This window comes from Dioscorea cayenensis, chromosome 16 (genome assembly GCF_009730915.1).
Source record: "Dioscorea cayenensis subsp. rotundata cultivar TDr96_F1 chromosome 16, TDr96_F1_v2_PseudoChromosome.rev07_lg8_w22 25.fasta, whole genome shotgun sequence".
Lineage (NCBI taxonomy): Eukaryota > Viridiplantae > Streptophyta > Magnoliopsida > Dioscoreales > Dioscoreaceae > Dioscorea > Dioscorea cayenensis.
The window spans coordinates 19123830-19148011 of record NC_052486.1 but is presented as its reverse complement, the minus strand read 5'-3'; the positions used below and the strand labels follow the sequence as shown (position 1 = coordinate 19148011).

The 24182-nt window shown below is 35.0% G+C and overlaps 1 protein-coding gene across 1 annotated transcript; it reads right to left on the bottom strand.

Annotated features, from left to right (window-relative positions):
- Positions 1 to 1417: 1417 nt before the first annotated feature.
- On the bottom strand, positions 1418 to 13903 carry LOC120278595 (pentatricopeptide repeat-containing protein At4g02750-like). Its single transcript, XM_039285339.1, has 3 exons — positions 13690 to 13903; positions 12790 to 12893; positions 1418 to 1738 (listed from the first exon to the last, which is right to left on the bottom strand). Exons 1-3 carry the CDS (start codon positions 13901 to 13903, stop codon positions 1418 to 1420), a joined length of 639 nt encoding a protein of 212 aa, XP_039141273.1.
- Between the last annotated feature and the right edge of the window lie 10279 nt (positions 13904 to 24182).

The window sequence follows — 24182 nt, the reverse complement described above, 5'->3', positions numbered from 1 at the left end:
CAAAATTGGACATATGTCATTCTCTTTTTTTTATGATGAAATGAACTTCTTTCGATAAGAGAGAGAGAGAGAGAGAGAGAGAGAGAGAGAGAGAGGGAGAATGTCATATGGATTTTTGATGATTCCTCAACCATATATATATTGTTCTTAAAGATTTCCTCATACTGCATGAGAGAATTGCGAAAGAAACCCCACCATTTTCTATGCTTAATGACCTTCATTTCTCCATTTATTGATTGTAAACTTGACTTCAAGACTGCAGCATTGGCTTTGGCTTCATTTATCTTCCTTTTCCAACTAATATAGTCTTATATTTGAATGTTTCTTTTGTTATTATATTAGTCATGCAAAAATGGGCATGGTATGCAAAGAATCCAGCCAAAAGCAATGTGACTAAGAATAGGAACACAATTAAGAGTACTTGTGTATTATGGGAACCCATAAGCCATTGGAGAATGGATTTTCAACACCATAACAAAAAGTCAAAATGTATATAATCCTTCATTCTCATTTGCCCAACAGCAATTAGACCAAGTATAAAATGCTAGCGTAGAAAAGCCATGAAATAATAAGTGTTCATTTAATCCAATCATGAAACACACCGGCCATAAATGCCACAGTGCTTAGATCTAACAGGTTTTGGAATTTTGCAGGTTGAGCATTCTTTCTCTAAATATATTACTTCATCATATGGACAAGAAGCAAGATACCCAATTATGACCAAATAAAGTATAAGTATTGTGTGCTTTTCTTGCTCATCCTTTGGTGCATCTAAAGATAGAAGCATCTTCTCTATCTTGTTTATAAAGCCCATGGCCATCTCCTCACTTTAGGATCAAGCCTTAGAATGGTACAGCACTTCCACTTGAAATTGTCTACATAGGCTTTCAAATCATTACCCTGCAATGAAGGTGCTCTTGAGGGATGCTGGAGGCTATGCCGATCTTGTCGGGCTTCAGTTATTGTTATAATAGTGACATGACCAACATATGTCATACTGTCTAAAGCCTCCACTCTAAAACCCATTGATTTAATGGTCTGTAAGTCATCAAATGTGGATAATTTTGATGTGATGTGCCTTTCACATAATATTGGCAAGTCTTCATATAGGATGCCATGGCCGTCATTAGAAGCCGGGATGAGCTTGAGCCCTTCATTGTTAACAATGACGGAGATCATAGTAGTGTCGACGTTGAGGCTATTCTCAACAAGCTCTTGCAATTCTCCTTGGTTTGTGTCATTTGTTAACATTTGCTGTTCCAATGTTGATAGACACATTAAACTAGATCTTTGTTGCGTTATGCTATTAGTTTCTCTCACATGTTTTGTTTTCTCATGTTGCATAGAAAATATAATGATCAAGAAGTTGCTTGTCTTTGCCTTTCAACTCATTTATTGGATAATTTTAACTGAGCACCTATCTTCCTCGGCCAAGATCACTAAGGTTCGTGCACGCCATCAATATGTTAACAGATACAGCCTCATCCGGCTTTACATCTCTGACCAACATCATTCCATCAAACAGTTCCAAACACTCTTCATTATGGCCTTGCATGCAAGGCCAACATGACACCAAATTCCTCTCCGGCATTTCATCAAACACCTGTATTGCAAGCTCAGCTTGGTCAGCACTGGCATACCTATTGCTCAAGGTATTCCACGAAACAACATCCTTCTCGGGCATTTCATCAAATTCTCCATCTCTCTGGCCATCATGTGCCCAGCAATCATTACGTTCCTGCTCATGACATCTCTCTCTAGCATTTAATTGAAAACCTCCTGCGCATCCCGCACCATAAGACTTACTTCTGCCTATTTTCTTCTTCATTCACATCCTCCATGTTTTCTTGACTTGCTTTCATGGTTGATGCCTTTGTTGCACTTTGAGCTTCCTCATTTGTAGCCTAGAGTTTATTGAAAAGGATGGTGATATTCTCCCTTTGTTTCTCTATCTTCCCTACCTTTTTAAAGAATCTCTTTATCCTCCTATCATTATAATGAGTTAAGTTTTCTGATTCAACCTTATTCTTTCTTAGATACTAGCTTCTAATCCTTTCAGATGACTCCTGTACCAACAGTCCTTCCACTTTCTCGTATAGCAAATCTTTGCCCTACTTCAAGTGGGACTATGGATTAGCAATGACATTATCACCTAGCATCACCATTTTCACGATTTCAGGCAATTCCACCTTGCCAGTAACATCTGCAGTTCAGATTAGGAAAAGCTGGCAAGTAGATCTTCTTCAGCTCGGTTGTAGTCACTTTGCAAGGTTCAAATGAGAGTGACCTCAGATTCTTCAATGTTTTGAGATGCACCAACCCAACATTGGTAATGCGAGTATTTAAAACATTGAGTGAAACCAAGACAGTAAATCCTAAAACTAATTACAAGGTCTTATCTGTGAGGTTACTGTTTTGAGAAGGATGCTAGAGTAAAAGAAGTAAGGTCTTTGATGTTCTTCACACTAGCGTCAATTAGAGATCCACCATATAACTCGAGAGATCTGGTCAACACACTATCATTTGTAGGTTTCTATAGTGAAGATTTCGAGCATTTCGGAGTGGAGCTTGTAGATTGTTTGTATAACACTTTCTGAAGTCTAAAATTTGGACTCCTTGTAGCCATCACCCAAAATACAAAACTCTCGTGAAGTGCTTTAGGATCAACCATTTCATGTATTTGATCACACCCAGAACAAACACAAAACCAAGAAGGATCATGGAGCCTGTACCGGTGATCATTGGAGAAGGTGAAATTTATAATATTTGTAACTTCAATATCTTCATAGAATACATCATCTTCTTCTCCACCATTTCCATCACAATCCTCCATTGCTGCTTGCATTGATTTTCACTTCAAATCAAGGAACAACTTCTCCGTCATTGAAGTAATGAATCATAGATTAAAAAGAGGAATCTTTGGGATATTTTGATTTGTTGTTAGTGATTTAAGACATTGTTGTTGGGTTTCATCCAAATCTCAAGTATCAAGACATTAGGGCTCTTAGCAGGGCTAGCAAGGAGTTCTTAATCGGTTCTGGGTAAGATCCAATGTAGTCAGTGAGCCAAGCCCTTGCCACACAACCTTTTTCACAAGGGGTCCTCCGGCGGTTGTCTCTCATGACTCTCCTAACTCCCGCTTTCATTGCTATCATCCTCTAAAAACTGGAGGGGACACTGTTCAAGATCAACTGCATCGGTCATCCATCTCCGTAGCTGACTAGGTAAGCACACAGCATTGGCTAACACATTGGTTGGACTGGTATTCTATTCGAGCAAAGGCTTCATAGATGGGCACTCCGATGGTGAAGGGACCAATGCCGAGATGATCTTCTTCTTAATGGGATATTGGATTTGCATCTTCCAGGTGATGATGACATGAGGCGGGTGATATCATCCTTGCAGGAGTAGATGACCTGTGTCTTGCATGTTAATGGAGATCTATGTTTAGGTGATCTTCTCCTTGAAGGAGTGGGTGGATAACCTCTGTCTTGTAGAAAGCGACTTGTGTAAAGGTGATGCCCTCCTTAAAGGACTTCAAGATCTGTGATGTATTATTGGCGGGGAGCTCTTTTGAGGAGATCTTCATGGAGTTAAGGATCCGCATTGTGGTAGTGGAGGTCGGTCTTGAATGGGAGACTTGCGATAGGAATCTGGTGGGGATCTACGGTGTCAATATGGAGATTTTCGTCGAGAGGGGAACAACACTGTAAAAATGAGATTGATCTCCTCAGCATCATCAGTCTTTCATATTTTCTCCGGCAACAGTAGTGTCATCTTCTTTGCGCTAGCAGTGGCTATCATTGTCTAGATAATACTGGCTTCTTCTTCTTTTTCTCGCCGATGCCTCCCCTTTCGTTCCTTTGTCTTTCTCCCCAATTTCTCCCCATTCTTATCTCTTTGGCCGGCTCCGCCCCTCCTGGCTCCTTCTCTTTCGTTAGCTTCTCAACGGCAGGCTTCTTCTCCTCCCCCCTCCCCCAATCTTCTTCCAAATTTCTCCCCCTTTTTAAAAGCTTTCAACCCTTCACCTCGTAGCTAATCGTGGAACTACTGCCCCGATCGTGGCAATTGTCTTGATCGTGGCGGTGACCACGACGCCCCAATGCAATTTTTTAATTAATTCTATTTAATTATTTATTTATTATTATTATTATTATATTTTTTATTACATATATATATATTATTTTTATTTATTTCTTATTACATATGTACTTTATTTAAATTTTATTTTATTATTACTATCATTATTATCATTATTTTATTTTATATATTATCTTTATCTAATTGAATTTTTTTTATATTTTTTATATTATATATTGTCTGATTTGAATTATATATAAAATCTGACTTGATTTATTTTATTTTAATTTAATTTATTTTTTTATCTGATTTGAATTTTTTATTATCTTTTATTATTGTATTAAATTTTTATCTGAATTTATATTATTATTATTATTATTATTTTATGATTTGATTTTATTTGATTATATTGCATTATATTTATTTTTTATCTGATTTCATGTTTTTATTTTAATTTAATTAGATTTGATTTAACTTTTTATCTGTTTGGTATATAAAAAAATGTAACACATGTCCTAATAGAACCCAAACCCTAATTCAAATATATCTTAATCATGGATATATTTAGAATTAAAATTTAAATGTCCCAATCTTAATTAATTTTGAATTTTTCCTTTTAAAATAATTCATTTGATTGTCTTGGACTAGAATGCAAATTTTGAGATAAAAAATGCAAATTACAAGATTACCCTTGAGAACACATATCTCGAGGCATAAATGCAAATTATAAAAATGTCCTTGAGAACATATCTGAAGGCAAAATGCAAATTACAAGATTACCCTTGAGAACACATATCTCAAGGCAATCTAAATCTTAGAATAGCCCAAATACAAATCCCGAGGCGATCCTAAGTTTCAGATAGCCTGAGAACATATCTCGAGGCAACCTGAAAAAGTGCAAATCCCAAAACACCTAAACACATATCTCGAGGCAAAATTGGTTTAATTGAATTTTAAAAAAAAAACTTGATTAAAAAAAATAATTAAATTTTTTTTTTAAATTTCAAATTTGATCCAATCTCTTTTGTTTGATTAGATGTGATTCTGCGGGAGGGAGTTGGGTATTGAGGATAAGGTCAGGAATATCTTTTAAAAGAAGGAGGAAGATAAAGAGAAAAGCGGGGAGAGAAAAAAAGCAGGGAGAAGATTTGAGTTTAAAAAAAGAGGTTATCTTCTCTCCCATGCTTATTTTATATAAAAAAATATAAAAAAATATTTAAAAAGAGGAGTCGCCCGCCGCTTGTCGCCGTTGCCATCGTTCACCGCTGCAGTATGCTTGATGGCTGAGATAATGCCGCCAAGCATGCCGTTGTTGCCTCTCGTCGCCGTTGCCACCGTTCACTGCCTTGGCATGCTTTGGTGGCTGAGATAATGCCGCCAAGCATGCCGCTGCCTTCACGCGTTGCCATTGCTACTGTTCACCGCCAAGCATGCGGGATGCTGTTGTCAGCGTTGCCTGTCACCGCTGCCCGCTAATCTGCCATCAGTTCTGCCTATGTTGCTATAATCACAGCCAACTAAAAAGGAGGAGGAGGAAGTCAAGGGAGGAGCGGCCAAAGAAAGAAAAAAAAATTTTTAAAAAAAGAGAAGATTTAAAAAATAAAAAAAAGAAGAAAAAAAAGGCCAGAGAAAGAAAATAAAAAAAAGATTTGAAGAGAAAAAAGCAAGAGAGAAAGAAAGTCTTCTCTTCTCTTATACATATAGTTTACATAAAATATATATATATATATATATAATTGCCGACTGTGTCCTTATACATATAGTTTACATAAAGTATATATATAATTGCCGAACGTCGAGCTTGTTAAGTTTATAAGACGCTGAGGTGGTCTGTTCCGACATGGTCGCCGTTTTCCTCGAGCAAGCTCAGCCCTGTTCGTCTTCGATTGCATCGCCATCGGCTTCTCCACCATAGACACTTTCGCTGGATGTGGAGCACTTCCTGTTCATAATAGTCCGCTATCCTCACCTCTTGAGCAAATGAACATAGACAACAACAAAGCCACTGAATGCCTCGAGTATTAAGAGCACCAGTGTCGCCGTCCAGCTGCGGCTGCTGCGGTGGTGTTCGGAGAATCTCATTACCTTGTGCCTCGTCGGAGTCTCTACGATCCTGATTCTAGTTTCCAGGCTCTTACTTTGTAGCTGAGAGATAGAAGATAGGGGTTGGTGAATTGGGCATTAAAGAAAGAGCGTGTAAACATGGAACCAAATTTTTTGTAGTACGCTGCACTGTGATGGAGTGTTATTAATTTGCAAATGTTTATAAATTAGACAAGTACTCTTACAAGAACATGGTTCAAATAAAGAAATCTATTCTGAGTTTTCTTGCTTGATAAAAAAAATGAAGTTGATGATGGTTCTAAAAAAAGGTATGCATGCAAATTCACGTTCATGGAAAACACACGCGTGGCGATGTTCTAAAAGAAAATGAAGATGAATGAAAATGAATTAAAAAAAGAAAAAAAAAAAGAAAATAAACGAAAAGAGAGGATAATAAATAAAATAGAAATATTGCATGAGAAGGACATAGTAGTGGCTACTTTGTTTCTTAGTAAAACATGCAAAACTCAATAGGTGGAGGATCATTTATAAAAAAATTAATTTGCGTGAGGGATGTAAAACAAAGTTTGCACATTTGTTGTCATAAATTCAAAGGTGAATGGCCCACCATGAAAGAGACACTTGCCAAAAAAATAAAAAATAAATAAATAAATAAATAAAAATAATAAAAATAATAAATAACAATAAGCATGTCATATACTCAGGGCCCACCATGTAAAGATATACATGGGACTATTAAAGAAAAAAATTATATGCATGCAAGCATGCATGTACCACCTTTCTATTAAAGGCATGAAAGAACTACAATAATTATGGGAAGTGATGAGAAGGAGCTCGAGAGGAATAAGCTTGTTTTAGCAACCAAGAATGGATTTGATAATCACTATTTAAAGGATTGAGATCATAAAGAACAAGTTTCTTATACAAAACAACTTTTAAAACTCATTCATTTAATCAGGAAAATTCTCACAAGCTCAAAGGAATAGAGGAAATTTTCAACACAACTGAAATAAAGCTGGTTGTCCTTTTTATATCTTACACAAACCTCGGTACCCAAAATGAAACATAAGCTTAGTCACTATAGCACGCATTTGCACCAAATCCATTCAACCGCTTAAGCCATTCTGCCTCGAACTAGCACCAAAACCTAATGATGATCAAATCCCAGCCGTCCATTTATTCTTTAGATTACCTTCTTCAACTGCCTCTAACTTAAATAATGTTGCTTGATGATGAAATCTGAACCATTGATCAAATCTTTAAATGATATCTCATTCATTGGCTGGTTGCCTCGAACTTACTTAATTTATAAATTTGATGATGAAATCTGGACCCTTGATCAAACATTTAAAAAGAGATCCCATTTAGCCTTTAACTTAAGATATTGTTGGTTGATGATAAAATCTCAGCCCTCCAAATTTGAACTATTCACCTTGCCTCGAACTTAAAGGCGATGTTGCTTGATGATGAAATCTCAGCCCTCCAATCCTATCTCTTGATGATCAAATCTAAATTATTCACTATGATGCCTCAAATTTAAATCAGTTATATGCTCCTTATATCTACCGTGAATCAATTATCCTTCTCTAGGTACAAGCTATGCCATCTTGCATAAACGGACCACATTGAAAATGTTTAATAATGAGATATTTATCTCGAGACGGCAATCAGGCATGCAATATGGCGACGAGGCATATGTAGCAAGTTATGCTCAAATATATATATATATATATATATCTATATATATATATATATATGGATGTATAAAATCTAAATCCAAAACAGCCAAGTCAAGACTCAAAATATGAAAAGAGTCAATATTAAAAAAAAAAACATATAAATCGACAATTGAACTCAATGGTCTTAGGACATCGAGAGTCAAAGACCCAAAGAGTTTCACAAGTCAATATTTGAAGATCTATAAAAAATCGACAATTGAGCTCAGCGGCCTCAAGACATTAAAAAGTCAAAGACCCAAAGAGTTTCACAAGTCAATATTTGAAAATCTATAAAAAAAAATAGACAATTGAGCTCAGTGGTCTCAAGACATCGAAAGTCAAAGACCCAAAGAGTTTCACAAGTCAATATTTGAAGATCTATAAAAATCCGACAATTGAGCTCAGTGGCCTCAAGACATTAAAAAGTCAAAGACCCAAAGAGTTTCACAAGTCAATATTTGAAAATCTATAAAAAAAATCGACAATTGAGCTCAGTGGTCTCAAGACATCGAAAGTCAGACCCAAAGAGTTTCACAAGTCAATATTTGAAAATCTATAAAAAAAAATCGACAATTGAGCTCAGCGGTCTTTAGACATCGAAATTCAAAGACCCAAATAGTTTCACAAGTCAATATTTGTAAAATCTATAAAAAAAAATCGACAATTGAACTCAGTGGTTTCGAATATTGAAAAGTCGATGACCCAAAGAGTTTCACAAGTCAATATTTAAAAAATTTATATAAATCGACAATTGAACTCGAGTAGTCTCTGAGACATCGAAGTCAAAGACTCAAAGAGTTTCACAAGTCAAGAAGGGAGCTTCACAAGCATAGGAGTCGAAGCTTATGAAAAGGCAAAAGCAAGTCTATGGTTCATCAATATGGAGAAGTCATAGCTTTAAATTCAAATCAAATTCAAGAGGCAAATCAAATCAAAAATGCAAAATGTCCAAGACACAAGTTTGGATATAAGTCCATAAGTCAAGATAATTTCAAATGTTTTGTATTCCATGAATTCATATTTATTGAAATGAATGAAAATTGATTGTCACAATTTGTTTCCTTTTTTCACACTTATTTCTTAATCGGAGGTTCCTGCGATGATGTCTAGGGTAATTAACATTAAGGGCTTGCCTTTAATGGAAGTCATGAACCCACAATCCCTTAAAGTCCCCAAAAAAAAAATTAAATTTGATTTGTGATCCATGTTTTTTAACCGGTCGAACCCTCAATCAAAGGCCGGGTGGAAAGAAAGGAGCCCACATTATCTGATTTGATTTTTTTTATTTCATGATTTGTATTTGTGGATAATTTTGAGATTTGAATATTTTGGATCATCTCAAGATCTATGCTCTCAGTTGATCTTGAGATTTAGATCACCTCGAGATCTGTACTCTTGGCTGATCTTGAGATTTGAATATTTTTAGATCGCCTCGAGATTAGTGTTCTTGACTGATCTTGAGATTTGGGTATTTTTAGATCGCCTCGAGATCTGTTCTCTCTGCTGATCTTGAGATTTGAATATTTTGGATCGTCTTGAGATTGGTGCTCTTAGCTGATCTGGAGTTTTTAATATTTTAGATCACCTCGAGATTGGTGCTCTCGGCTGATCTTGAGATTTGAATATTTTGGATTGCCTCGAGATTGGTGCTCTTAGCTGATGCAGAGTTTTGAATATTTTAGATCACTTCGAGATTTGTGCTCTTGGCTAATCTTGAGATTTGTGTGTTTAGATCACCTTGAAATATGTGCTCTCGGTTGATCTTTAGATTTGAATATTTTAGATCGCCTTGAAATCTGTGCTCTCGGCTAATCTTGGGATTTAAATATTTAGATCTCCTAGAGATATGTACTCTTCTTAGGTGATCTTGAATATATCCAAATATTATGAAATTTATTTATCTTAATCATATGTTGTCCTAATTTGATTATGATTTGGCTATATGTGATTTTTTTAATTTTTGATTTGATTTGAATTAGGACATTAGAATTTTAATATAAACAAAGCCATATCAACCTTTTTATCTTTTCCCCTTCTTCTCTTCTTGGCCTTCTTCTTGTTCATTCGAACTAGGTAGAGAGCTCTAACACGAGAGAGAATCATTGTGGATTCACCGGTCAAGAGTGAGCCTTAGCACTCCAACATCAACATCATTAGTGGGATGGAGCACAACTTCAGATACACAAGCCATAGGCTCCTTCCTTCTCTTTGTCTCATCCTTTTATCTCTCAATTTCTCTACTTCACCACTAAGGCCTTTTTCAATTCAATTTATTTTCATTTGAATGTTGTAATTAGGGTTCCCTTGTAGAGGGTTCCTTTGAGAATAGAGTCCTGGAATTAGTTAACCCAATAGCCGTATTTGCAGGAGAAGGTTTTCATTGTAGAGGGTTGTGAATGATGTAGCAAGGTTTTTTTTTTTTTTTTGAAATAAAGAATGCATATGATGAATACAAATGATGAATTTGTAATGAAGTATATCAATATTTACAATATCGTTTGTAAAAGCTGTTTAAATGTTCAAAGATAGACTTGAAATCTGGAAGCAAAAGTGTACATCAATATGAATTTGTATAAATCAAACCCTGCTGATTCACATTCAATGATTTACAAATCATTCAATTTGGAAATAAACAAATTGGGCTCATAATAGAGACAATGTCATAAGAAATATCAAGCTTTGTTTATGTAACATGTTTACACAATTTGCAAGCCTTGCACATAAGAAGGAACATAATGTTTCCAAAATCTACAAGCTTTGCTTTGCATATAAACTATTAACTCTTTCATCACAAAGAAAATATTTTCAAACAATCTACAAAAATTTTTCACCAAGCTAATCTTGCTCTTCAACTTACAACATAAGCTTGACCACACCTACTAGGCACCACTAGAAGCGTTAGACTCTTGGCCAACGAATCCATGGTGATTCTCTCTTTTGCTAGAGCTCTTTGATTGGTTCGAATAAAGAAGAAGAAGACCAAGAATAGTAGAAGGGGAAAATAAAAAAGGGTTGACATGGCTCTTAAGGGGTGATATGGCTTAAACACAATGAGCTAACATTTCCACATCACCGTTTGACATGTGAAAATATAATCCACATGGTCATTATGATGCCCATGTCGATAATTTTCACTAGAAATGCTGGGGTACCATCCCATCGAAGCTAAATCAAAGTACGATAATAAAAAAGTAACAAATTGAAGATCGGTACCCATTTTAATATGTGAACATAGTTTGGTGACCCTTCAAGTGTTTTATCCGCTACATCAATGATAGAAGCAAAATATTTGGTAACTACACAACCCAACAAAGAAGCAATGTGATTAAAGATAGTGCTTGAGGAACTCAAGCACATACAAGAGATTGATGCTCTATATGGTAATAATCAGAGTGCCTTACATCTTACAAGGAACCCAGCATTTCATTCAAAGACAAAACATATCAAAGTTTAGTACCACCTCATTCATGAGAAAGTGGAAGAAGAAATCATGGATATATAAAAGATTTATACGAAGGATAACCTAGCAGACTTCATGACAAAAGCAATCAACATTGACAAGTTCACATGGTGTCAATCCTCTTACGGCTTATGAAGACATAAATAACATGAATTGTCAAGGTAGAAATTAACAATGATGTGAAGATATGATTGATTTCCAATCAAATCTTCAAGTGGGAGTAATGTTGGTAAAAAAGAGGATCTTACCAACTAGATTTCTATAAGCAATTAAAAAAAAAGGTCAAAAGCTACGGCCACCTATCCTTAAATTAGGGGTAGATGAAATTAACTAAGTCTTAATCACCTCTCGCTCTCGCCTATAAAAAGGTAAGACAATGAAGGATGTACTCACAACAAATGAAAGGTGAGAGAAATGAGAGTGAGGAAAAGAAAAGAAAAGAGAGTCCCTCATATAAAAATAGAGAATTAGTCTTGTTGCGTGTGGGGAAGCACGGAATAACTGTGGCAATTTGTAGAACACTTGTTGTGCAATATCACAAACTCCTAGCAACAACACAATGAATAGAAAAGCAAGGAGGATATACAAGCATTCACACATGAAAAAAATAAGAGGTACCAAATTTAGCGTGGTTCGGCTAAGAACAAGCCTATATCCATGAGAGGACAATGCATCACCACATCATGGGGAATAATAAATGTACAAGAGTACAAGAAATAAGGACAAAGCTATAAAAAGATTACTAAGCTCTCAGAACTTAACCTCACCTCAAAAATAAGGATCTTATCTTGCTTTAGTGAGATCAAGTAAGTACAAAAGCTCTTCTCTATACCTTCTTCACTCTTTCCACTCTCTACATACATGAGAACCCACCCTTTCTATCTCTCTCTCATAATCTATACAACATCTAACAAACATAAAACAATAGAATAATCTAGACCGTTAGATTAAAAGAGATCAAAATTTGGCTTCATTTCAATGATCAAATCACATCCCAAGCATATCAAAACTATATTTAACAATTCCCAATTGAAGACAAATCTTCAATTAAGAAATAATGAAGCATTAAGCATTGCCCTCCACACATCCGGGTCACGTCTCCACTAACCCGGAAAACCTCCTACAATGAGAGGTCTTCTTTGTAGCCACAACCTTTATCAATAAATCCACAAGGTTGTCATTTGTGTGGATCTTCTCAACATGTAAATATCCACTCTCCAAAGCAAGCCGAATAAAGTGATACTGCACATCAATGGGCTTGGTTCTAGAATAAAAAGACGCATTCTTGGCAAGATGTATCACAATTTGTCTATCACAATGCAACGCATACTTTCCTTGTAACACTTTAAATTGATTAAGCACATGTTTTAACCAAATCATTTCCTTTGCTCCTTCAGTAAAGGCAATATAGTCTGCTTCCATAGTAGATATGGCAACAATCTCTTGAAGTTCAAATATCCAACTCACCGGACCACCACCAAATGTGAAAATATAATCCATAATGGATTTCCTTGTCTTTTTACAACCGGCATAATTGACATCAACATAACCATTAATCACCAATGAAGAACCTTCAAAGCACAAGCATAAATTTTGTATACCCTTTAAGTAGTGAAGAATCCACTTGACAGCTTGCTAATGCTCCCAACCAGCACTAGACATATATCTTGAAACAACCCCCATTACATAAGCAATGTCTGGCCTTGTGCATATCATAGCATACATTTAGCTTCCAACTGCGGAGGTATAAGGAACATTTTCAAATTTATCATCTTTTGGGGAACTCTTCTTCAATAGATTAAAGTGTGCCACTAAAAGTGTGGAAACTAGTTTGCAATCAACCATTCTAAACCTTTTAAAGACTTTGACAATGTATTATGATTGACTCAACCACAACTTCTCATGCTCTCTATCTCCGTGAATTTGTATACCTAAAATATTTTTTGTGGCACCACGTTTATTAGTAGCAAACTTCCTTGACATATGGAGCTTCAAGGATTTAATCTCCTTCCAATCATTGCTAGCTATCAACATATCATCCATATAAAGCAACAAGCAATTAACCATGCCACATGCGGAACCTTTGAAGTAAACACAATGATCAAAATCACATCTAGAATAGCCTTTATCTTACATAAAAATGTCAAACTCCTTGTACCATTATCAAAAAGCTTGTTTCAAACCATGCAACCCCTTCTACAATTTGCACACCAAGTTAGGATTAGACTTGTTAGCAAGCCTTCCGGTTAAGACATATAAATCATCTCTTCAATGTCACTATGTAAGAAATTCATCTTGATGTCAAGTTGTTCAAGTTTCAAATCAAGATTAGCCACCAAAGATAAAATATTTCATTGAAATCAATACCATGCTTCACCACCAGAACAAATATTTCATTGAAATCAATAGCATGCTTTTGACCATAGCCCTTCACCACTAGTCTTGCCTTGTACCTTCTTGATCCATCGGCTTCATGCTTTATCACATACACCCATCTATTCTTTAATACTTTCTTTCCACTTGGAAGCTTCACCAAGTCCCAAGTTTGGTTCAGATGCAAGGAGTTCATCTCTTCTTCCATTACCTTTTGCAACCTAGCTTTCTTAAAACAATTTTGTGCTTTCTAAAAAAGACTCAGGCTCACCCGCATCAGTAAATAAAGCATAATACAAGGATGGAGAATACCTTTGGATAGGTTTAGGAGTTCTTGTAGATCTCTTCAAAATTTGTGGAAACTGAAATTCTTGTTATTCCTCATCAACATGAGCATCCTCTTACTCAAACACCTCCATGCTACCATCATGACCATCAACATCACTATGGCTATCTCTATTATCATGATCTTGAGAATGAATTTCTTGTACTTGCCGAGGAGGAACATATAAGTCAACTTACATATGAACAAGTTTCTTTTCCTTTTGTTCTTCTTGATTGCTTTCTTAAAACATCGCATTCTTATAAAATATCACATCATGGCTTCTAACTTTTTCCTCTCAATTGGATCCCACAACCTGTAGACTCTATCATCATCATTGATAAGACCTTAGCGTAACCGCAAGTGCACAGGTCGTATAAGTAATAAAGTGTACCCAAACAAGTTAGGTAGTCGAATCCTCAGGGACTGATATAGCTCTCGATACTTGCTCAAATTCTAATATCTAGCAAACTTAATAAATTGGTTGAAGTCTAATTTAAAGTAATTAAAGAATTACATAAAAAGAAATAAAAGAGATATAGGGTTTGGGTTGAAAAAACAGCAGTGGAAAAGACAGCGCCCCAGATTAATCCCCTCGACAAATGTATTGACTAGGCAATAATTAAATGTACATCTTCTTGGACCGTGGTGACCACCTACGAAGGGTTTGATAATGTACGACCTCACTCAAGACTTAGAGTGGACTCAACCCCTTCCCTAATGTGTGCCCTAGCTAAATGGGTCATTCAATCACTATTTAGAAAGTGGATAAACAACTAAGGTTGATGTGCTTCTTGACTACAATTGCAGCTATGGGGAACATGTACTCTAAATCGATGCTCAAGCAGCTAGCAACAATTTCCACATTGAATTTTGCAACATACAAACATCCAAGCAATTAACACTAAGATGAACAACCAAGATAAACAAAAGGAAGACCACAAAGAAACTCAATAATCAAAGCAACTAAGTCAATATATCACAAGTCAAGGTTCATTATCCGGGGCACCAAATAACGATTGGCCCCTCATGGTTCTACAATGGATCAAAGAAAAGTAACAAGAGAAAGAAATGTTATCCATAAGACTCCCTTATTTCTTTACAATCATGGTCGGAGAGCAATCTATGATGATCTTGCCAGTATTCCTCTGTTCCCACAACAATCTCTTCACTAAGATTCAGCCTTAAATGGTGCCCAGCTTTACCCTAGCCCTTGTCTCTAGGAAAAAAAATGAAGCCTTTAAAACCTAACTTTAGGGCTTAAAACACCATTCCTGATGCAAGCACGGCCATGCTCTTGGCCATGCTCTTGACCGTGCTTTCCTTGGGGTGTCTTAGAACTTGTTCTCTGCACGATTATAGCCCAACCTAAAAAGTACACGAGCATAAGCATGCCGAGCTTGTTGTCTATGCTTCAAGAGTACGCTGGTGCTAGGAGCCCTAGAATCATGCTCTTTTCTTTGTGAAAACCCCAATAAAATGCACGTGTGTTATCGATCATGCTCCCAAAGCATGATGGTGCTAAGGTTAAGGAAACCGTGCTCTTCAATTTGCTCAAGTTCCAATGAAGTGCATGATCATAAGCACACTCGTGCTTCCAAGCTGGGTTGAATTTCTCTAAGTCTTAAAAATTGCACGGTCATAAGCATAGGTGTGCTTCCCGATTGTTCTCGTCCCGAGAAGTGCATTCCAACTCCATTTCACACTAAAATTCATCTCTATTCATTCCTTTCAACCCAAGACCTGATTATCTGCATCATGTAACAAATATAGCCCAAGTAGCATTGATTTATAGTAAAAGAGTGCAAAAAGGACAAGAGAATCATGCGATAGTATATAAAATATCTATATAGAATGCACTCATCAACCACCATAACTAAGGAAGCACATCTCATTGATTTCAAATCAAGCTTACTTCTCTTTTTAAAAAGCACATGCACATAAGCTTCACAACCAAATATGCTTAAATGATTATAAGAGATTTTCTTACCACTCCATAGCATTTCAGGAACATCACCATCCAATAGAGCACTTGATGATCTATTGATGAGGTACACCACCGTATTTGTCGCTTTTGCCCAAAAGAACCTAGGAAGACTATAGTGAGACAACATGCTTCTTACCCCTTTCACAATGGTTCTATTTGACGGCACTATTTTGTTGTGCAGTGTGAGGGACAGTCTTCACTCTCTTGATGTCATTCTTCACCATTGTCGGTTTGTAAGCATTTTATAAATCTTTCACTTTCTTTCTCAACACAAACCTTGAACTTCTTGAAAGTTTCAAAAACTTGATCCTTGGATTCTAATGGATAAAGCCAACACTTTATAGAATAATCATCCATGAAAGTGACAAAATAAGAATCACCGCCAAGAGACTTGACATTTATAGAGCCACAAACATTGGAATAAACCAACTCCAATGTCTTCAACTTTCCATGAGATTCATGTCTCTTAAAATTTATAGAGCCACAAACATTGGAATAAACCATGATGCAATGCATACATAATTCAGGAGATGAATTCTCAAATAAAGGAATAAGCTTTTTATCTTGAAATACCTTCATTCCATGCTCACTAAGATGACCAAGCTGACTACACCAAACATGTATATCATCATGTCCACTTGCCGACGTACATATTTGAGGCAAGCTAAGAAAAGTATACAATTGAAATAAGGTTCTTTGTTATCTCACAAACATATAACCGTGGAGATCTTCCACAATCCATTGCCAAAAGTGACCATATAACCGTCCTTATCAAGTTGCCCCACCGAAATAAGGTTCTTTGTTATCTCACGAACATGTCCTGCATTAGTTAATGTATGATTCTTCCTATTTGATTGCTTAATAACTACATCAACAATGCTCAAATTTTACAAACACAATCATTACCGAGGGAGACATTATCACAATCAACATTTTTGTAGGTGGAGAAAAAATATCGATATGGACATACATGAAATGAAGCATCGGAGTTTAATACCTAAGTATCCATGAAAGAAGATACCATACAAGAAATGCTTAATGTGACTCCATCATCACTTTGAGATGTTATGCTTGCTTCAGCATCAACTTGCTCCCCCATTTGCTTGTTCTTTAAGAGATTACAATTATTCCTTACATGACATTGCTTCTTGAAATACCAACAAGTAATAACCCACCCCAGTGACTTTGATTTACCCTTTCCTTGTGGCTTGCCCTTACTAGTCGAAGCATCATCCTTTTGTTGACACCTTCCTCTTTCACCACCCGCTAGTGCTTAACTTGAGTCACTAGCCATTTGTGAAGAAGCCATTATAATCTCCTCACTACTCAATGAACAAACAACATCATTTAAATTGAACTTGATTCCCATTATATTCACCACGGTAGTAACAAGAATATCCTAATTTGGAGGCAAAGAGCTCAAAAGTTGCAAGCATAAGACCTCTTCATCAAGATTTACTTTTAGAGTTTTTAGTGCTACAATAGAGTTAAACTCATTCATATGGTTTTGCACCGTGACACCATCTTCCATTTTCAAGAGAAATAACCTCTTCATGGCATGCATCTTATTGATACCCGATGGTTGCTTAAAAAATTGCTCCTAAATCCTCCAAAGTTCATAAGCGGTCTTACATTGATAAACATCAAACAAGATAGATGATGAAATACATAGAATTATCACTGACAAGTATTTCCGATCAAGAGTCTTCCATTGTTCATCACTCATAAATGAGGGTTTAACATCCTTCCCCAATAATGATATATCCAACTCCTTATAAACAAGGTAATCCTCCATCATGATATTCCATATTGGCCAATTGTCCTCCTTGAATTTTTCAAACTCCATTGCTATGAAATTAAATCACCACCAACACAAGCCTCAATTCTTTCAATTGAAAGCTTAGAAAACCTCCACACTCTTATAATGTACCTCTGATACCAATTGTTGTATGTGGAGAAGGGTGAAATGAATGTTGTAATTCATCGAACACTTGGTGTGCAATTTCACAAACATCTGGCAATAACACAATAAATAAAAAAGCAAGGAGGATATATAAGCATTCACACATATACAAAATAAGAGGCACCAAATTTAACGTGGATCAGCTAAGAACAAGCCTACATCCACTAGAGGGCAATGCTTCACTGTATCATGGGGAATAACAAGAGTACAAGAAATAAGGACAAATCTAAAAGAGGATTACCAAGTTTTAAGAACTTAACATCACCTCAAAACAAGGATCTTATTTTGCTTTAGGGGTTGTTTAGTTAGCAATAAGTAGATGTAAGTAGATGTGATGTACAAATTTTTACATGTGAAATCTGCTTTTTGGTGTTTGGTTTGATGTAAAAGTAACTTTTACATGTAAAACATATTACAGTTGATCCCCATTTTACTGTATTTTAAATCACAACAACTTTTACTGTGAGTTGAAATACTGTAAAATTTAAAGTTTACACTCACCTCATCCCCAACTTCAATAGCAAACCACCTCATCTGAACAGACCTCACTGGTGATAATCTCCACCACCGGGGATGACCTCCCTGCTCTTGCCCCTTCCCCAAAACTCCAATTCTCATCATTCATCTACAATCTGGAGGTTAGTATCCAAGAGTCAATGTTTTTTAACATCTCTTGCTCTTCTCTTATTTGTAATTTTTTTTTTAGGGAATCTTGATCCGTTCGTGAATGAAATCTGAGTGAGTGAAACTCTAGAGTGGAATTCATGCTAATAGTTATCATTTTTCTTTAAGATTTTCTCTATTTTTGTCAGATTGCGTTTGGGTGAAGTGTTTGTATATGCATTGACTGAAAATTAAACCATTTATTAGTTTTCTTAGTCGTGTTTTTGAAAAATTTATCATCTTTGTTTTTCTTGTTTCTCAAAAAGGTTACTCGCAGTCTTGATGTGATTCTGAACTTCATTTTCTTCAGAGTCGATTTTTGATCCTTTTGTCTTTTGTAATTTCTTTGTGATCTTATTCCAAGTTGATGAATTTGAGATCTTTATTGGAATAACCAACATTTTCAAGTGGATTTTTTTTTTGTTTTTTTTGTTTTTGGATTTCTTTGTGTGAATCAAGTTGAGGAAGCTGAGGTCTTTATTGGAATAACAAACAGATTTTAGAGTTAATTTTTGTCTATCTGTCTTTTGGGTTTCTTTGTGTGTTCTTATACCAAGATGTTAATGTTAGTTGCTTCGATTAGTTGATAAATTCAAGTTCAAAAGTGCTTGAACATCTAAAAGTAAATGTTATAGTTGGATAATGTATCAAAGATTCTAAAATTCTTTGATCAATGATTTCAGCTTAGGGTTTATTAATTTTTAAATGTTCAATGGAACACATGAAACACTCAACAAATTTTCAACTATGACATGAACTTCTTTTTGTTTGTCAGGTCTTATTAAGAAGGTCTTTGTCTCTTGTTTGGATAAAAACCAAAGGTTGATCAAGGATTTATAATTAACCAGGCAAGTGGTTGTCATGCGCATCAATGAGGAAATATGCCATCAAGGCCTAGAGTTATTGTGCTCTTAGATTTTGTATTGTCTCTAAAATTGGTACATAAGTTTTTGGCATTGTTTTTTCATCCTGATGAATTGTGTTTGGACCATTAAATCTTGATGGTCACCTTTGAGTTCATTTTTCTACTTGAAATATCTTTTTGAAGAAAATTGGTAGCATTATATTGTATTTTATTTTGTTGTTTGGGCAAATGTATTGTTGTATTTTAGTTTATTGTTTAAATAAATATTATATCATGTTGTATTTTATTTTATTATTCATGAGATAAGTACCATGTCGTGTTTTTATTTGTTGTTTGGATGAATGTCATGTTGTATTTTATTTTGTGGTTGAGACAAACATTGTGTTATATTTTATTTTATTGTTTGATATGTTGTATATATATATATATATATATTTTACTTTGATGGATTTTAGATGATGTAATTTCAAACAATGTTGTTAGGTTGGATTTTTAATGTTATTATGTTTTGGATGTGTGTTAGGTGTTACTGTATACAAAAATAATGTGATTAATATTAATGTTGGATGCTATATTCAGATGAATTTTAATAATCTTATATTTTGATTTAAATATTTTGTAATGTGATTTTATGTTTAAAGAATATATTATTTGTTAATTAAATTTAATAATATTTTTAAAAATAATAAATATTATATATTTTTACATTAAATAAATATTGTATTAAATTAATTAATTATTATGGCTTAAATTAATTTGTATGACAAGTATTAAATTATTAGTAATAAAAGCTAATGGAGGTAATCTCACCATATCACTTACATAGTGACCATACCTCTAACACTTACATCAAACCAAACACATAAAAAGTAAATACAATATTTTCACTTACATCAAACCAAACAATAATAATGTAAGTTGAAATATAGTATTTTTACTTAACTGTAAGTCCACTTACATATAATTTGACTCATTGCCAACCAAACACGCCTTTAGTGAGATCAAGCAAAAACAAGAGCTCTCCTCTACACCTTCTTCACTCTTTCAATCTCTACATACATGAGTACTCATCCTTTCTATCTCTTTCATAATCTACACAACATCCAACAAACATAACCATATAAACAATAGAGTAATCTAGACGGTTGGATTAAAATAGATTAAGATTTGACTTCATCTAATGATCAAATCACATCCCAAGGATATTAAGCCCATATTTAACAAGCCTTTCTCTTATTGTAAGAGAAAATAGTTGTTTCTTGTTATAAATAGAGAGTTTGTAACTCTTAAATTTTTTTTATTTAGTGAAACTCTTATATTTTGCTTATGGTTTTACTATAATTTATTTAGGTTTTTTGTTTTTACGTAAAATCTGTGTCTCCAGAGTCTCCTCTATTTTATCAACATTCACCTCATATCTATATAATAAAAAAAATTATTAAAATATAAACTTAATCGGTTGAAATCAAATAAACACAGATTTTATATCGAAACCAGACGGGTTATGGATCCTATCATGAATCCACCATGATATTGGATCCATCTTGGATCCTATTTTGTGGATGATTATTGATTCCATCTCTACAACTATCCCTAATCGTGATTTACACGTGTCAAAGCATCTATCATGCTAGATAAAAGGTCCCGCCATCCCATTTTAATCCTTTTGATATTCTCACCCCCTATATATTTATAATATTTAAAATTTTAGATACAACAACATAAGTTATATGTTTATTTTTCGTATGATGTTTTTTATATTTTGAGATATAACTATTTATAAATAAAGTTATATTCTAAAACTTATTGTTTATCTAATTATTGAATTGTTATATATGTTTTACTTGGATTGGCTTTTTTTTTGGCCCAGAAATATATATAGAATAAATTAAAGATTTTTTGGCTCAAGCTTAGTTGTTTGTATTGATTTTTTTTTTAAGACAAAAATGTTATGAAAAACAAAACAAAAAAAACTTTTTTCTCATAAAAGCTGGTAGAAATAGGCCTGAGAAAAGGATTCTTGATAAAGAGACTTTTTATTTCTTTTGAATGAAAATACTTTTAAATATTTATAAAAATTATTTTTTATGCCAATTATATAAATTCAACCAAACCAATGATTTTTTTTTAATTATTATCAAAAAAATGTTATTTCTAGATGTTATCTGCATCCATTTATTAGAACAAACTTTAGAGTAATGCTATATAGAGCGAACAAGTCACAAGAACCAGCCACACGACTGATGTGGCTGGTGACGTGGCAAGCTCACTTCTCTCTCATCTTTTTTATTATTTTTTATTTTTTAAATTAAAACATTTAATAAATGAGAACTTTTTTGGCTTTCTCTCTCTCTCTCTCGTGTCTCTCTCTCTCTCTCTCTCTCTCTCTCTCTCTCTCTCTCTCTCTCTCTCTCTCGGTTCCCAGCTCCTAACCAACGCTCCCCCATCCTCTCTCTCCTACACCATCGATCCAGGCCGCCACTTCTTTTCTCTTGCGGCACGAGTGCCCGGCAACCGCTCCCCTCTCTGCTATGCCCCCTGATCCCTGCAGCCGCTCCCTTTGTCTCTCTCATGTCTGTGCCCTAGGTTCTCTTCCAAGTTAAAAAGGCTGGCTGCCGCTCCCCCTCTCTCTCGTGCGGCAGATCCCGGTCCTTCTCTCACTCGTGCGCTAGGTTTTCTAGGAATTTTGGGATGAAAGCCTGGCTGCCCTATTCTCTCTCATGCCCGTGCTCCCGACTGTCGTTCTTCTCTCTGGTGCCCTTGTCCGAGACTCTCGGCTCAACTTGAAATCAGGTACATAGGCAATGATGATGCCCTAAAAAAATTCTCTTGTGCCCTCGTCTCTTTACAACGATGGCATAGTAGCTTGGATGGCCTAGTAGGCAACCACTACTCCTATTGTTATAGAGGGAGGGGAAAGGGTGGGAGAAAATTTCCACTGCTGAATCTGAGTCTCTTTTTACATTCTGTTGATTGATATTTTATATATATTCAGCATAAATCATTTCGATGTGGCTGGTTTGTGTAGCTCTATATAGCATTACATTTTTAGATGTTCTTGTGGCCATGATGATTTGCCCTATAAAAGAGTATAAAGATTGGGTGGCATGGCAACTTTAGTTGCAGCCGTTGATTTAGGTTTATCTATGTCAAAGAATGAGGGGCAAGATCTGAGCCTTTGATGAAACATGAATTCATTCTTTATGAATTCATTCTTTGATTTTTTTTATGAAACCCAGGATCTACCCCTGATTTTTCCTGCTCAAATCTACAAGAAAGTAACTTCGGTGAGTATATATGTTAACTTGTTGATCTTTTAACTTTTACTAGTTATTTGCAATGGCCTTAACATGTTCTAATCTATTCATATTATGTGAATGGATGTGGTTTTAATTACGATAAATTAGTCTCTCATATTGTATGATCATATTGTCTAGAGATCATCTCATTTGATTGATATTGTTTGAAATATTCATGTATCCTGGGGTTTACATCACCACTAATTCTATTGAGTGAACTCTGCTGGTGAGCATGCTTCTTGTCTATTAATTTTTTTGGCAGTATTGTAATCCATTAATTTTCTTGCATGACTATTAACCTTCAGGGATGCAAGAATACCCATTTAGTTCTCAATTAGATTGCTGCTAAATGCTTTCAATAGTCGTTTCACTAAATTGCCTTTAAACTCAATTTGTAGTTGGTTTAAAAGCTTGTTTGTTTGTTTTTTTTTTTTTATTTCTTTAACCAAATGCTGATTATATCACATTAAATTAAGCAAGTATTATCTTTTGTACATTCTGCATCTGGAAGTGGAGTATGCTGAATTGCTGTTTGTTTGAGAACCTATGTATGTTTTCAATTTCTTCTCAATATTGTACAAATAAATATAATGTTTTCCTGAACTAATATTATAACATTTCTGTCATAGCTATAATTCTATTGATTATCATCTTAAGGAATTACTTGAGGAATGGTGTGAAGGCATATTATCTGGTGGCAATCAAAATAAGATTCTAGCTGGTGCTGGTCGTTCTCACACTATGAAGAAGCCTTACAGCTTGCTTATCGAGAAGGTAGCAACTCATTTGCAAAAAGGATGTTGGTGACAACCAAGCTATTGATATTCGAGGCCTTACAAAGGTTAGTTTAAGTGCAGTATACGACTTTGATATCTGCTTTTTTTGTTAGCTATTGAGCATGATAGGGAACCCGAGTTTACCAAAGTTTACTGATTCTTGAATGTTCTAAATAAGCTCTCTCCATTGGGAATTAGTGAAAATGGGTAGTTAATGTCTGTGCTCACAAGGAAATAAAGCCCTTTTGGAACATCAGAATCCATGACCCTCTTAGGAATTCAATCACAAGGATTTTATGAAAATACCAAATGAGTGCTTGTAAAACCATTTTGCAGTTCTTATTTAAAATCAAAATGAGTTTATTCAATTTTTTTTTTGCCTCTTACGACCCATGTTTTTGTTCCATCAAATTCCTTGCAAGCACCTTGAAGATTCCTAATTTGTTCTTGACCAATGGTGAGCATACTGGAGATATGAAACAGAGAACTTGGAATAGATTATTAATTCTAATTAAGAGTTTTTATTTGCATGTCTCAGATTCTGTAGGGCCATTCACCTTTTAGACGTCTTGTGCAAAGGTATTATGATGTGAGCACTGGCTACATATTTGA

Bases quoted from the DNA above. Each gene is read 5' to 3' on its own strand.
- LOC120278595 (XM_039285339.1), bottom strand. From the start codon at position 13,903: ATGGAAGAAGAGATGAACTCCTTGCATCTGAACCAAACTTGGGACTTG. The intron at 12,894-13,689 runs GTATTGATTTCA...TGTGCTTTGAAG, and splicing joins TGTTCTGGTGGTGAAGCATG to GTTCTTCATTGGTGATTAAT. The intron at 1,739-12,789 runs GTGAGTTGGATA...TGTCATGAGCAG, and splicing joins TCACATTTGGTGGTGGTCCG to GAACGTAATGATTGCTGGGC.